At 49.0% G+C, this 15,024-nt stretch overlaps 1 protein-coding gene across 2 annotated transcripts in view; it reads right to left on the bottom strand.

Annotated features, from left to right (window-relative positions):
* The window catches only part of SYNE3 (spectrin repeat containing nuclear envelope family member 3), a 97,355-nt gene that overhangs the window by 69,702 nt on the left and 12,629 nt on the right, over positions 1 to 15,024 (bottom strand). The window contains exon 1 of one of the 2 annotated variants that reach the window (XM_037738351.1): positions 14,119 to 15,018. The exons of the other annotated variant lie outside the window; for it this stretch is intronic. Coding sequence (XP_037594279.1) covers positions 14,119 to 14,155 — 37 coding nt within the window. The 5' untranslated portion in view covers positions 14,156 to 15,018. Of the gene's footprint in view, positions 1 to 14,118; positions 15,019 to 15,024 lie in introns of those variants that run through there. 2 annotated transcript variants of the gene reach the window in all.

Raw genomic sequence — 15,024 nt, 5'->3', positions numbered from 1 at the left:
GAAGAAGAGAGGAGAAGAGAGGAGAAGAGGGGAGAGGAGGGGAGGGAAGGGGAGAAGAGGGAAGGGGAGAGGAGGGGAGCGGAGGAGAAGGAAGGGAAAGGGAGAGGAAGGAAGGGAGGGGAGGGGAGGGGAGGGAAGGAGAGGGGAGGGGAGGGGAGAGGAGACTGCAAAACTGTTTTCCAAAGTGGCTCCAGCATTTTAGACACCCAGCAGCCATGTGTGAGTTCCAATTCCTGCACAGCCTTGCCAACACTGTACCGTCAGTCTTTTTCATCTTAGCCCTTCTAGTATGTGTGTCATGATGCCTCACTGTGGTTTGCCTTTCTTTTGTGGTGTAGGATGCCCTCACTGAGCTCCCAGACTCTGTGCTGAGCACTTCCCAGCCATCTCCTCCTTGAAAGCTCCTTTGTGTGCTCAGCACTGGGCCTGCTGGCTGAAGGCTAAAGGAGTGAGCAGCTGAGTGGCTGTGTGACAAAGACATGTGTCCAACAGGGACCTGCTCCAATTCTCAGGGTGCTGCCAGCCAACTCCCTGAATGCAGGCAACTCTCTGAGGACAGAACCAGGCACCATGAACCAACAGCCAAAGCCAGTAAAGGCAGGAGACAAATGGAGTCACCCACAGGTGCATGGGCCTCTCTCCCACCTCCTGCAGCCCCCAGACAGATTCCTGTGCATGGCCTGGGTTTCTGAACAACTCATGCAACTGCCAGGGGGTCTCCTCGAATAAGGATTGCAAATCAGTAACTTCTGAGTTCAGAGACCTGATTCCAGTCCAGCTCCTCCGAACGCTGAGCCTGTTGTTCCCATTTGAACATAAACCACTTCTGGGCACAGCACTTGCCTATTTTGATCACAACACGTGGCATGGAACAGTCACTGACACACGGCAAGTGCTCACACACATTTGTGAATGGAATTACATCTGGAAAGCATAAGCCACAATACCCACCTCTGTTGGTGCTTAGCAGGTACTCCGAAAGTGTTTTTTATTTTATTATTTTTAGAGACAGGGTCTTGGTATGTTGCCCAGGCTGGTCTCAAACAACTTCTTGGGCCCAAGACTTCTGCCTCAGCCTCCCAAGTAGCTGGGACTGCAGTCATGAGCCACCATGCCTGGCTTAATTTTTATGAAAAGAAAGAAGTGTGGACATCTGTCTGCCCTCATTAGTCCTTGATTTCATGTGCTGCTGACTCAGGGAAACCAAGAAAGGCAGGAATCAGAGGCAAGAGTGGGCCTCAGCACAGACTCTATAACCCCAAAATAAGAGGCTTTCTGGGCGGGTGTGGTGGCTCACTTCTGTAATCCCAGCACTTTGGGAGGCTGGGGCGAGTAGATCACAAGGTCAAGAGATCGAGACCAGTCTAGCCAACACAGTGAAACCCCATCTCTACTAAAAATACAAAAATTAGCCAGGTATGGTGGCATGCGCCTGTAGTCTCAGCTACTCAGGAGGCTGAGGCAGAAGAATTGCTTGAACCTGGGAGGCGGAGATTACAGTGAGCCAAGATGGCGCCACTGCACTCCCAGAGCAAGACTCCATCTTAAAAAAAAAGGCAGGGGGCGCAGAGGCTTCCTTTAGGCCATGCGTGGGGGCAGAGCAGGCCCTGGAATGGGGTTAAGGGTCGCGGTTCCAGTGTGCGCTCCACCACTAACTTGCTCCCAAATCCGTTTCCTCACAGGTCAGCGGGGAGCAATAGTTCACACCTGACTTCCACCGGCTCTGAGACGAGTGAGTTTTCAGTTGGAAGGTTGTTGTGAAGGGGAGGGGCATGTCGGCTTCACCTTGGGGCTTTTTCTAACTGAATCAGTTAATAAGGGAAATACACACTGCTAAGAAGCCCTGCCCTATCCCAATGTAAAGGACTCATCAACTCGTGTTCTGGCAATCTAAAGGCTAATCGCACCATGTTTCTATGTTATCAAGAGTAACAGCCATGGGCTATAATGGCCTATTATGGCAGGAGCAACAGGCTGGAGTCCATTCTGTATTGTTCCAAGCTACAGTTCCAACCTGTAACAGCTGGAGACCTCGGTAAGAGCTAGCTCTGTGCCTTGCTATCTTCTACAGCACTCTACAGGGCTTCAGAAGCAAATATCCTATCGGGGGATGCCATGACTAGCCCTTTATTACAGATAAGGCGACAAGGCACAGGGATGAGATGTTAAGTAACTTTCCCAAAAGCATGCAGAGCCAAGATTGGACTTCAGGCAGGCCAACTGCAGAGGCTTCCTGTGACCCTGAACTCCACTGAGCTTGTAGACGAGTGTCCAGGAAGCCCCCAGTCAGCATGCTGAGGCTGGCTGCAGAGCCAGAGGTGAAAGTCAAGTACGAGCTGCTGCTGGGCGGCAGGTGAAAGGGCTACGCAGAGTTCCCATGGTGGCCTGGCTCCGTAGCTCAACCTGACACTCTTCAGACATGGCCCAGGGCAAGTGTTCACCACGTGCGCCAGGCCTGCAGCCCGATCAGCAAAGCCATGCGTTGCCATCCACCTTCTCATACCTGTAGCTTGCGGCACACAGTGCCAGCCAGCGTGCCCTGCTCAGCTCTGCCTTATCTGTTGATGTGTCTATCTTCCCATTGGAATGTCCCCCTTAAATGGATCACAAGGTCAGGCCACGTTTGAGACCAGCCTGGCCAACATGGTGGAAACCCTTCTCTACCAAAAATACAAAAATTAGCTGGGTGTCGTGGTACATGCCTGTAATTTCAGCTACTCAGGAGGCTGAAGCAGGAGAATCAACTGAACCCAGGAGGTGGAAGTTGCAGTGAGCCAAGATCGTGCCATTGCACTCTGGCCTGGGCAACAGAGCAAGATTCCATCTCAGAAAAAAAAAGAGAGAGAGAGAATATCCCCCTGAAGGGCAGAAGCTGTATCTCATCTCCTCTGTATCATCAGGCCTGAGACACAGCTGGCACAGAGGAGGAAGGCAGTGCTGTTTATTCCATAAATACATACAACATCAACATTCTTGGAAAGGCAGGGCTGGCTTTTCTGGGGCCAGGCCAGGGTAGGGAGTTGCTAGAACTGTCCCCAGATTTGAGACTGGCTTTAGATCCCAGGCTGCAGGGCAGCCTTCATGGGATGACAGGACATTCCAGTGAACCAATGAAAGGTTCTGTGAAAACTTCCCTGCAGTTAACATGTCGAAATTGGACCTATTCTTAGGAATCCTCTTATCTAGCTGTGCCATTTTATACATGGGGAGATGTTGAAGGAAATCAACCCTCCCAATATCTGGCAGTGGCTCAGTGGTAGAGTGATGGCCGTGACCTCTCTTGTGCCTCTGAGAAGGAGCATTCTCTTTCTTCAAAATGGCTCACAGAGAAGTAAACAGTCAACATTCATATTTGCAGACAGTTAATTTTCAACAGGGGTGCCAAGACAATTCAATGGAAAAGGATACCAACAATGGTGATGGGACAACTGGATATTCACATGCAACAGAAAGAGATTAGACTCTTACATCACAGCATATACTAAAACTAACTCCAAACAGATCAAAGATCTACACGCAAGAGCCAAAACTATAAAACTCTTAAGAAGAAAACATAGCATTCAATCTTCCTGACCATGGTTTCTTAAATGTGACAGCAAAAGCACAGCAACAAAATTAAAAAAAATAAATAAATTAGACACCATCAAAATTAAAACTTTTGTACTTCCAAGGCAAAAAAGGTTAAAAAAAAGTGACACCATCAAGAAAGTGCAAAGATGGCCCACAGAACAGAACAAAATTTTTGCAAATCACATATCTGATAAGGGACTTACATCTAGAATATTCAATGAACTCTTAAAACTCAATAACAAAATGATGACTCAATTATAAAACGGAGAGAGGAACTGAATAGCCAATCCTACCTACATCTAAGATAGCCAATAAGCACACTGAGAAGCCCAGGAAGCACAGAAAAGATTTCAACATCACTAGTCATCAGGGAAATGCAAATTCAAATTAAAATGAGATATTAATTTACACCCATTAGAATGGCTATAATCAAAAGAAGATAATAACAAGTGTTGGTGAAGATGGAGGGAAGTTGGAACCCTTACGTACTACTGGTAGGAATAGAATGGTGCAGCCACTTTGGAAAACAGCCTGGCAGTTCTTCAAATATTAAACATAGAGCTACCATCTGATCCAGCAAGTCTACTCTTACATATATACTCAAGAGAAATGAAAACATATGTCCACACAAAAACTTGTGCTCAAATGTTTCTGACAGCTAAAAAAAAAAGTAGGAGCAACCCAAATGCCCATCAACGAATAAATGAGTAAGTAAAATGTGGTCTATCCATACAATGGAATATTATTCACCTATAAAGAAGAATGAAGTGCTGACATATGCCACAATATAGAGAAACCACAGAAACATTGCACTAAATGAGAGAAGCTAGCCACAAAGGACCATGGATTGTATTACTTCATTGATGTGAAATGTGTAGAACAGGCAAATTTACAGAGGCAGAAGTAGATTAGTGGTTGCCTAGGGCTAGGGAGGTGGAAGTGTAGGGAGCTGACTGCTAAGGAGTGCAGGGGTTCTCTTGGACGTGGTAAAACTATTCTAAAAATGATTGTGGTGATGGCTATACAGCTCTGTGAATATACTGAAAGGAACTGAAGGTAGGCGAGGTGGCTCATGCCTGTAATCCCTACAATTTGGGAGGCTGAGGTGAGAGGACTCCTTGAGGCCACAAGTTTGAGACCACCCTGGCCAACATAGCAAGGCCCTATCTCTATTTTTCTTAAAAAAAAAGCACTGAATTGTACACTTTAAATGGATGAATTGTGTATTACATGAATTATATCTCAATAAAGCTGTTTTTTAAAAACTTCAGAATCCCAAAACTAGAAGGGCCATTAAAACTGACCTAATCTAACCAACCATCTCTGCTTGAATCTCCTTGAAAATACACCCACCAAAGGTTCCCAAGACTCTTGAACACCTTCAATGAAGAGTGGCTCACTACCTCCTCTGGCAGCTTCTTCTGTTGTTCCACAGCTCAGCCTCAAAGGAAGTTTTTCTCCAGGAAGCTAAAACCTGTACGTTACCAATGCGTGCCAAATATAAAGGAAGCTAAGAAACTGCTTGAGATCCTTCTTTCAAAACGGAGGACAGTACGTTCCATCTACTGAGCACCTATTAGGTACTAGTTAATATGCCCCTCCCCCTCCAAGCATTTATTAATGCACTTGCTCTTTAAGACAACTCTAATGGTTGGTATCATCATCCCCATTTCAGAGATAAGGAAACTGAGGCTCAGCGAGCTGAAATAACTTGAGGATAAAATCTCAGAACTGGTTTTGCCCTGGAGGCAGAGCTGGGATTTGAACCTAGGTATATCCCAGCTGCTTAGCCAGATGCTTCTGAGAGCTTGACACCTTTTCAGCATCCAAATTGGTCTTATAGGCCTTATGCAAATGACATGAACTTTTTGAATCAAACAACAGAACAAACAGAAGCAAACTCTGCCTCTGAAAAGAGGTGCTGAATGCAGCCTGGGCAGAGTGCCAGTCTGGGGGAAGGAGGGTGGCTGCCAGTAGCTGGCATCGCTGTGGGAAGCCCGCAGCCTCAGAGGAAAATAAAGCTAAGTGATGCCCTTATCCCAATAGTCTTGAGTGAAATAAAGCTAAGTGATGCCTTCATCCAATAGTCTTGAGTGACAGTGTTCTTAACCCAACAGCGCATCATTTGGTGTTTGGAATTACAGTGAGGAACAAACTCACCCCCTGTGAAAGCTACTCAATTCGATTCAACAGCACTTGTTGAGATTTGTAAAATGTTAATTACATTTTACACTTGAAAGGTAGCTCTTAATATTCATTCTCACTTTATAGATGAGGACCCTGAAACTGAGCAGTTTCATGGCCTGCCCAAGATTCAAGAGATAATAGCTAGGAGATGAGAGTTCAAATCTAAGAGCATTTAGCCAGGTGCGGTGTGCCTGCCTGCAATCCCAGCTACTCAGGAGGCTGAGGTGGAAGGAGTTTGAAGCCAGCCTGGGCAACTCAGTGACATCCCCTGACTCTTAAAGGAAAAAAAAAAAGACCATTTGACTTCCACATCCAGATGTGCCTGGTGCTGTGCCACCAGGGCCTATAGGTTTCAAGCTCAGGGTCTCCGAATCACAAATTCTAAATGAGAGTGCCATGGGTGTTCAGTGCAGAGGCACAGAGTCTAGAGAGAGGGTCAGTGATTCTGATGAAGATTCCAGGAGAGGCTCATAGCAGAGGGGACACCCTGGCTGGGAGGTGAAGGATGAGCAGGGTCTGGGTAAGTTGAGAAGTGGGAAAGGGCATAACGGGCAGATGGACTGGTGAGACCAAAAGCTAGCAGGTGGGGACATGCAAAGCCAAGTTCAGGCTGCAGGGTGGGCTTGGCAATTGTTAACAGAGAGACGGGAGGAGGCCGTACTGGAGAGCAGGCTGGGAGCTTGAACAGCACAGGATTCCAAAGGGTTGTGTGGGTTTTACTCTGTGGGCAATAGGGAGCCAGTGAGGGTTTGTGAGCAAGACAGTGGCACAGCCTACTCAGTGACAGGACCCACAAGCAGTCAGGGCAGCATCTGCTCACTGGTGTAGAAGCCACATTGGACCAAGCAGGGCCCTTGCACCTTAAGTCACATGCCAAGAAACGCCTTGTAAAGTGCCATTTAACCCTAAAGCCTCCTTTTTATTATAAACCTGATCTTCATGGGTTCAGAAAGAAAGGTCTTTTCTCAAGAACCGATTCAGCTTGGCAACATCTGATGAAATGCGTGAGCAGCCTCCATTCCTCCCAAGAGTGTCTGTGCCCAAAGTCTGTCCTTACGGTCCCAGCCAGGCCCACCTTGGGCAATGCTGTTTGACAGGTAAGGAGTCTCCTGCCTCCTGCTACCCTATCTCCCGCTCTGGGCTAATCTTCGACCCTACGATTGTCCTGGTAGGTGTCAAGGTCATCATGGGTCTTGACCTTTGGATGCCAAAGGAGACTCCTGTTGGTGGGGTAAAATGTTACCAAAAGCTACTCACGACAGCAAGAGTTCCCACTTGTGAGGCCTGCTGTATGCCAGGCACTAGGCAGACACCATGAAGGCCCCCATCAACCTTCAAAGCAGGGGTCATCGTGCGGCCTTACAGATGGGGAAACTGAGGCTGGCTCTCCTGCCCAGGTCAGACAGCAACTGAGGCACCAAGTCAGAAGCAAGCCCAGGCCCGTGTGGCTCTGGTGCTTGTGCCAGGCTGCAATGGTAGGCAAAATGAGGAAGTGAATCAGGAAAGCAAAGGAGGAGGGTTCCTTTTTGACTCAGAACAGGATTTCCCATCACACACCCAACTGACTGAGAGACAGATGGGGTAGAGGGTGAGCCCCAGCAGCTCAGGCTGGACTGTCCCCGGTGAGTGTGCCTGAGCCTGGGGCGAGCCCGAGGGGCAGCAAGGCTTGGGGTTACAGCAGGTGGGCCTGCAGAGGCTTCCCTGGTGGGCCTCTCAAGAATATGGCTTGAAATGAATCAGGCAGAGCAGGCCGACGGGACAGAAGCCCCAAAACCCAGGTCTCCCCCACCTCTCATTCCACTCAGAGAGGCTGGGAGAAGATGAAGGCCACACCCTAAAAGGACCCTAAGTGGATGGGCAGAGAGCTGGGCTGTGGTCACCTTGTCTTCTAGCCAAGAACCTTACCAGACCCAATTTCTCTCCTTTCCAAAGCTTGGGAGACACTTAATTCATTTAATGACAAATCCTTCAAAGCCTCTACCAGACACCGTGGTCGGTGCTGATGATCACAGAGATGAACCCAACAGATAAGAGCGTCCTGCCCTGACAACGCTCAGTGCCTCCTTCCTCTCCTGGAAAGTGAGTATAGAATTCGGGGGATTCTTGACACTGTGGACTCCCTCCCGTGCCCCCTCCCACAGCCTCTATAACTCGGCCTTTATTCACATGGGACCTTCTGGAATCCACCTGTTCATGATGTCCTGTGGGGAGCCCTGGCTAAATTCACATTCCAAAATGTCTCTGTGGGCCAGGGATTTTAACCTGCCTCCTCGGACATCACGTGGAGCCCATGGACAGGCCAAGAGGGCTCCATGAAATCTTAGGAAGCTTGTTCTTCTGGCGGGAATGTCTGTAATTTCCACCCCCCTGCTCCCCTAAGGCCCCCTATCTCACAGAAGACTAAGGACATGCTTGCCACAAGCAGTGCAGGGTGCCCGTTGTTACACTCTCATTGTAAACGGCTCAGAATAGTCCATGGAGTGAAGGTCACAAACGTTATTTAACCACTTCCTTTTTCTTGGACAGTTATATTGCATTTTTGTATTTTTCCAGGCAACTCAAATATTTGCAAGGTTACAATTTATCTAACAAGAGAGCAAGCGTGGACCCTTCCGGCCACAAAGCCGAGCTCCTGCCGGGCTCAGCCTTCTACTCTCACACTCCTACACCCAAAGGGGACTTTTCCCATCCGGAGCCATCATTTTCTTAGGCCTCTGCACTTTCTCTTTAGCATCAGCCGCTGGCCCTCTTTTCAGGGCCATTTTAAACAAAGAAGTACAATTTGTGGTCACGACCTGAGCTGGAAGATCAGGGCCAAGTCAAATCTGGATGATGTGAGGCTCCAGGGCTGGGCCGATGGGGACCTGCGGGGCTCCCTCCTGGTGAGTCACTGCCCCAGCCCCTGTCCCCCCACACAGGGATTCACAGAGGCCTGCTTTTCCTGGGACACTTCCTAACAGCTGCTAAGGATTCAAACCTGACTTTGCTGCCAAATAAGCTCTGCAGCTTTAGCCCAGTGTATTTAACTCCTCTGACTCTGCCTTCTCATCTGTAAAATGGGATAGTAATGGCATAAACGTCTCACTGCTGATCTGAAGAGTGAGTGAGTTAATATTGGTAAAGTGCTTGGAACAACGCTGGCACACAGTAGGTACTATATAAGTGCCTGCTAAATAAATAATAGATTTGCAAATGTGACACTTCTCCAGACTGGAGAAAATTTAAAAACATGCAATATAAAAGTCCAGCAAAGAAAGCTGGTGACATCCAGCCACTCTGCGGCATACTGTGGCCATTTACAATGAGAAATTAACACCATGGTCTGCAGAGAAAAAGAGCAGACTGCCAAGTGCTGCACTCTAGAACAAGCATTGGCAAACGTTTTCTGGAGACGGTCAGAGAGAAAGCCTTTAGACTTTGCAAGCCATATAGTCTCTGTCACAGCTCCTCAAATCTGTCATGGCAGCCGGAAAACAGCCTCACAGAGCATGTAAACAAATGAGCATGGCTGTGTTCCAACAAAACTTTATTTACAAAAACAGGTGGCACTTGACCAGCAGGCCACAGCTGGCCAACCCCTCCTGTGCAAATCATGCAAAAACTGTCAAAAAAGATGAAGAATGAAGCCGGATGCAGGGCCACGTGCCTGTCATCCCGACCACTCAAGAGGCTTAGGCAGAAAGGTCTCTTGAGCCCAGAATCCCTCCAGCCTGGGTGACAGGGCAAGATATCTCCTAAAAAAAAAAAAAAAAAAAGGAAAAAAGTAGCATCATAGAGCAGTGAAATCATGGGTACATTTCTAAGATTTCAATTTCCTTAAAGCGGTATTAACATTTTATTTTTAATTAGAGGCTTTTAAAGTTACATTTTAATCACAAATTAAATTTTTTTTTTTTTTTTGAGACAGAGTCTCACTCTGTCACCCAGGCTGGATGGAGCACAATGGAGTAATCTTGGTTCACTACAACCTCCGCCTCCTGTGTTCAAGCAATTCTCCTGCCTCAGCCTCCCATGTAGCTGGGATTACAGGTGCATGCCACCACACCCAGCTAATTTTTGCATTTTTAGTAGAGACAGAGTTTCACCATGTTAGCCAGGCTGGTCTGGAACTCCTGAACTCAAGTGATCCACCCATCTCAGCCTCCCAAAGTTCTGGAATTACAGGTGTGAGCCACTGCGCCCAGCCTACAAATCAAAAGATTTCATAGTTCTACCAGACTTTCAGAAAATGTTGAGTATGAAGTCCAGCATTCAAATTAGATGAGACTGAAAAGGTATAGACTTTGAGGTACGGACAGAATAGGACTGCGTCTGACTTCTCATCTACTAGCTGTGTGACTCAGTCAAGGATATTTACCTCTCTGTTCCTCACTTTCCTCATTTGTAAAATGAGGATGACAATGGCACCCATAAGCATGCAAAGAGCCTGGCCCTGAGCGAGCCTAGTGCACCGTAGGCCCTCAATGCAAAGAAGCCACCTCTCTGTCCCCAGCAGGCTGGATCCGGCTGGCCCTGAGTCTGTGGCAGCAGGTCAAGGCTGACTGTGAAGCCTGGCATGCTTTACTTTCCAGCTAAAAAAAACAAAAAACAATACCCTCTACAGTTTCTAGCTTTGGTTTACAAAAACAACATACAACCATTCAAACCTCGCTTTTAATTTCATAAATGGCACCTCAGCCTGAGAAATGGCAGGGCTTGCTTCCAATGGGAGTTCTTGGTGGGAGTGAATCTCAGAGCTGTACGCACTGAACCCCTAGGGAGATCCATGGCCCTGAACCCCTAGAGAGATCCATGGCCCTGCAGTGCTTGGGCCCTTGGGTGGCAGAGCCAAATCCATGCCTGGCTCCAGAGGCTCAGGCACGAGGATGCTTCCATTCATTTTCCAGGAAATCTGCCAGTTTTGCAGGAGGCAGGGGGACCAGACTATCTTGGCAGAAAGGAGCATCTAAAGGCTCAGAGTCAAAGGCTTTTCTGAATGAACGCCTCCCATGTTTCACAGCCTCTACCCAAGAAAGTCCAAGATGCTTAACAGGGTATTCAAAGTCCTTCTCCATCCATCTCTACAGCCTCAGCCTCCCCTACTTCCTGCCTCCTCTGCTTGCAGCAGGAGCCGCCTGTGGTTCCCGGAACACATCATTTCTCCCTTTGGTCTTTGCTCCTGCTGGTCCCTCCACCTTTCTTTGCCTGGCTACATTCACCCATCAGCTTTGGCATCACCACCTCCAGAAAGCCTTCCAGGATTTTTCATAGTATAGAGGACTGGGAACTAACATTCCTAAGTACCCACCAGGTGTCGGATACCGTGTTAGATGTTTGTACACATCAGCTCATTGAGTCCTCCCACCCACCATTAAATAGGATCTTTTTGTAGATAAAGAAGTTGAGGTTAGATTCAAAGTGGTTAAGTAATGTGCCCAAGATCACACAGCAAGCAATCCTGCCCTCTGGTTCTCCCCCACAGTCCCTTAGCAGAACCCAGAAGGTTTTAAATTGTCCTCATTCAGCTGGGGCTGCAGGATGATGTCCACTGAGCTACCTAGAAGAGTCTGCTTCCTGTATCACTAACTTCTGTCTTTTTTAATTTATTTATTTATTTTTGAGATGGAGTTTCACTCTTGTTGCCCAGGCTGGAGTGCAATGGTGCAATCTTGGCTCACGGCAACCTTTACCTCCCAGGTTCAAGCAAGTCTCCTGTGTCAGCCTCCCGAGTAACTGGAATTACAGGCACCCACCACCATGCCCGACTAATTTTTGTATTTTTAGTACAGAGGGGGTTTCACCATGTTGGTCAGGCTGGTTTTGAACTCTTGACCTCAGATGATCCACCCACCTCGGCCTCCCAAAGTGCTGGGATTGCAGGTGTGAACCACCACGCCTGGCCTACTTCCTGTTTTACAGAGAACCCTTAAGACCTTCTCCCCAGAACCTTCACCTCCTTGGAATCCAAGGTCAATGGTTAACAGGCTGTGTAGGTTATAATTAGTACATGCTTGTTCCTGCCAGAACCTTGAGACGCCAGGTTTGCGATGTGCCTGTGAGAAGCCAGGCACCCAGCCTAGGAACTGCCTTTTGTCTTGCTGCTGTTTGCGGGTCCCTACATGAAGGGGCTACCTGCAGACTCGTAGATGTCCTCTTGAGTCCCCAGACCTCAGCACTAGTGGCCGCCCGCAGCCAGGCAGCAGGGAGAAGCCGCCCTCTGGGACTCTGCTTTGGCCGCACGGCACTCAGTGGGAGGAGGCTGCCTTCCTCCTAGAGCTGGCCTGTGGCCGGGGCTAAGCTTCCCATCAGAACCAGAGAACAATGCCCCACTGTTGTGTGCAGTGCTTGGAAGCTGAGCAACCACCTTTGTGATCCCCGCTGATCCTCTCCCTGACAGCCCGCAGGATGGCAGCCAGCCATTTTCACACCTTTTCCTTAGCAGCACCCTGGGTTGTCCCCAGCAGTCCCATAGCAGAGTCCCTGACCCTTCCTGCTGCTGCTACAGCTCCAAGGGCACCCACCCAACTGGCAGAAGTGGACAGTCAACACGTGAGCCCCATTCTTTGTACTCCCGGTGGGGGAGGGGGGCAGTGAAGCAGAAGGGACACACGCTTGCTTCCCACACCAGGCACAAAACCCCGCCTGACTTTCTAAAATATATTTTTCCTCCTCTCAGACAATACTGGCTTTAATGAATTTCTCTAAGGGGACTGTTGGTCCACACGCTTTGCATGAAAGGCAAATGCCACTGTGCCCAAGTTGACTACAGTATGACCCGGGGACAATGCATGCCTTCTGCCTCCACAGAATGGGCACCACATGTGCTGGGCCTCAGCGATGTCCCCTCCGTGGAGCTGGCGACTCCACCCCGGCCTGCAAGCAGTTGGCAGGGGCTCGGATGACTCACCTTCTCCTTTGTATCCTCTTCGGAGCACATGCAACCTTCTGATATGTTTATTTGCTTGCTTGTTGACTAGATCCTTCTAGAATGTGAGTTCCATCAGCGCAAAGGCTTTACCAATCTTGCCCAGGACTCCTACCCCACTGCCCAGGACTGTGCCTGTCATCCAGGAGCTGGTACCTCACCAAGGAGCTGGTGAGTGAGGGAAGGAACAGATCTTTGCTCCGTGTGTTCGGCTCCATTCATTCTCTCCACACCTCCATGGGGTGTCCAGGCGCCATGTACAGCAGAAGAAACACTAAACTGGAGACCTGCCCTCGAGGAGCTCACAGCGCATGCGGGAGAACGATGCATCCACAAACAGGCCGGATTAGGGAGCTGAGTGAGGTTCGGTTCAGAGGGAACACAGCAGGGGTGGGAGAAACTCACTCAGAGGAAGGGCTGGCTAGGAGCAGTCGCAGAGGAGGAGACTCTTGAGCTGAAGGGACAGGGAAGGAGGTGGCCGCAGGAGGGAAGGACGTGGGGGGAAGGAACAAGATGTGCAGAGCAGCAAAGCATGAATTAGCATCTGATAGTTTGTCCCCAGCGGGGAAGAAACAAAGGTGGAAAGTCTCAAGCCTCATTCATTCATCCAACAGCATTTACGAAACACTCTGGCCCAGAGCAGGCAGGGGTTGGCCCCAAGTCCAAGGGGATTTTCTGCCTTCACAGACTCTTGGGGGGCACACAGACCCTTGGAGGACAGCACAAGGGCTCTGGGAACACTGAGAAGGGACAGTCTAATCTGAGGGTGCACCAAGGCTCAGGGGAGAGACGATCCCCCTTTACTCCTTCTACCAATGACCCGACCGCCCAGTGCACAGTCAAAGCAGCATGACTTTGACCTAGGATGACCAATTTATCCTGATTTGACGCACACCATCCAGATTTTAACCTTGAAAATCCCAAACCCCAGGAAACCTCTTAGTCTTAGGCAAACCAAGAACAGTTGATCACACCTACTTTCACTTTCATATCACCTTCCAAGACCCCCAGACTGTCCCCGACTCTGCTGACACCCCACCCTCACCCCCACGCTCCAGCCACTCACAGGGGCTGGGTTCCCGGAGCCTGAGTCTTCAGAACCAGCCAGGCTCACGAGCAGCCTTTTCTCCGGGATGAGGAGGGAGACGTGCTCTGGATTACGGACGGGACAGGCAACTACAGCCTCTGTGTCCCGCCTTTGAGGCTCCTAATCACAGCGGCCACGGGCTCTCAGATCCAGTCACTGTCTTCCTTGTCTGAGCTTTATCTCCCGAGGCCTCCGCAATCCAAGGACAGGCTTCCTCCCCCGCCCATCTTTGTGCATTCAGAAGGAGACCTATTGTGGGTGCCCCACAAGCAAGCAGGTGCCGAATGGAAGCAGTGAGCAACTAATTACGACACCGCCATCTCCATGTTACAGAAGGAAAACCAGCACGTAAAACCGATCAGGCACTCACCTTTGGCATTCATTTCGCAAGGCCCTGAGGATTCCATTATTCAAAAGCAGCTACTCAGAATCTTGACTTCCAGAACCTTCTAGAGCCCTTTCCACTAGCCCTGCAGAGACTCAGAAGCCGCAGGACTCAGAAAAACTTAAAGTCTTCCCCAGATGCTTGTTTCTAGGCTTCCAAAGTAGAGCTCCATGTTGAGCAGTGAGTTTCCACCAAAGACATTCACAGAAAATGGTCAGGCTGGTGCCACTCTGAGCTCCTGGAGATATGACCCCAGCTTTAAGGCCCCCCAAACAATGCTGGTCTCCCCAAGAATCTGAGGCACAGGAATGAGGAGTTATAAGAGCCCCAGCTTTCATGGGAAAGGTGCTAATGATTAAATTAATCCCATTAGCAAGCCTCTAGATAAAGTGGATTTAATCTACCCTCAAGTCCCCTGCAAGGGCGACGCATGGAAAGGGCTGGGTCCTGCGGCTCACACTCTTTGCTAGTTCTACCATTTATAATTAGCTTGTGACCTTGGAAATGCTCCTTCACTTCTCTGGGCCTCCCCTCCCATGCAGGGTTAAGCATTGCCGTCCACCTTTGTACACAAGTCTCGAACTCTTTCCCAGACATGAGAGAATAATAGCGAACCTTCATCAAGGGCATGCTATCTGCCAGGCACTGGGCTAAGGCTTACCAGGATTCTTTCATTAATGCAATAGGTCCTACTATTCCTGCCTATTTACAGATGAAAGAACTGAGGCTCAGAGAGGCTAAGACACCTGCCCTAAGTCCCACAGCCAGTATATGACAAGTTTCCTCTGCTCCTAACCACTAGACCATTAGTGTTTGCTGAATGAGCAAACAAATTAACACTAGGTTCTATTTTAAACAGCAGACACAAGATTGAAACTTGTTTCAGAGCTA

This window comes from Cebus imitator, unplaced genomic scaffold (genome assembly GCF_001604975.1).
Source record: "Cebus imitator isolate Cc_AM_T3 unplaced genomic scaffold, Cebus_imitator-1.0 Scaffold52, whole genome shotgun sequence".
Classification (NCBI taxonomy): Eukaryota; Metazoa; Chordata; class Mammalia; order Primates; family Cebidae; genus Cebus; species Cebus imitator.
The sequence above is the reverse complement of the archived record's forward strand: the minus strand, read 5'-3'. Positions and strand labels throughout refer to the sequence as shown.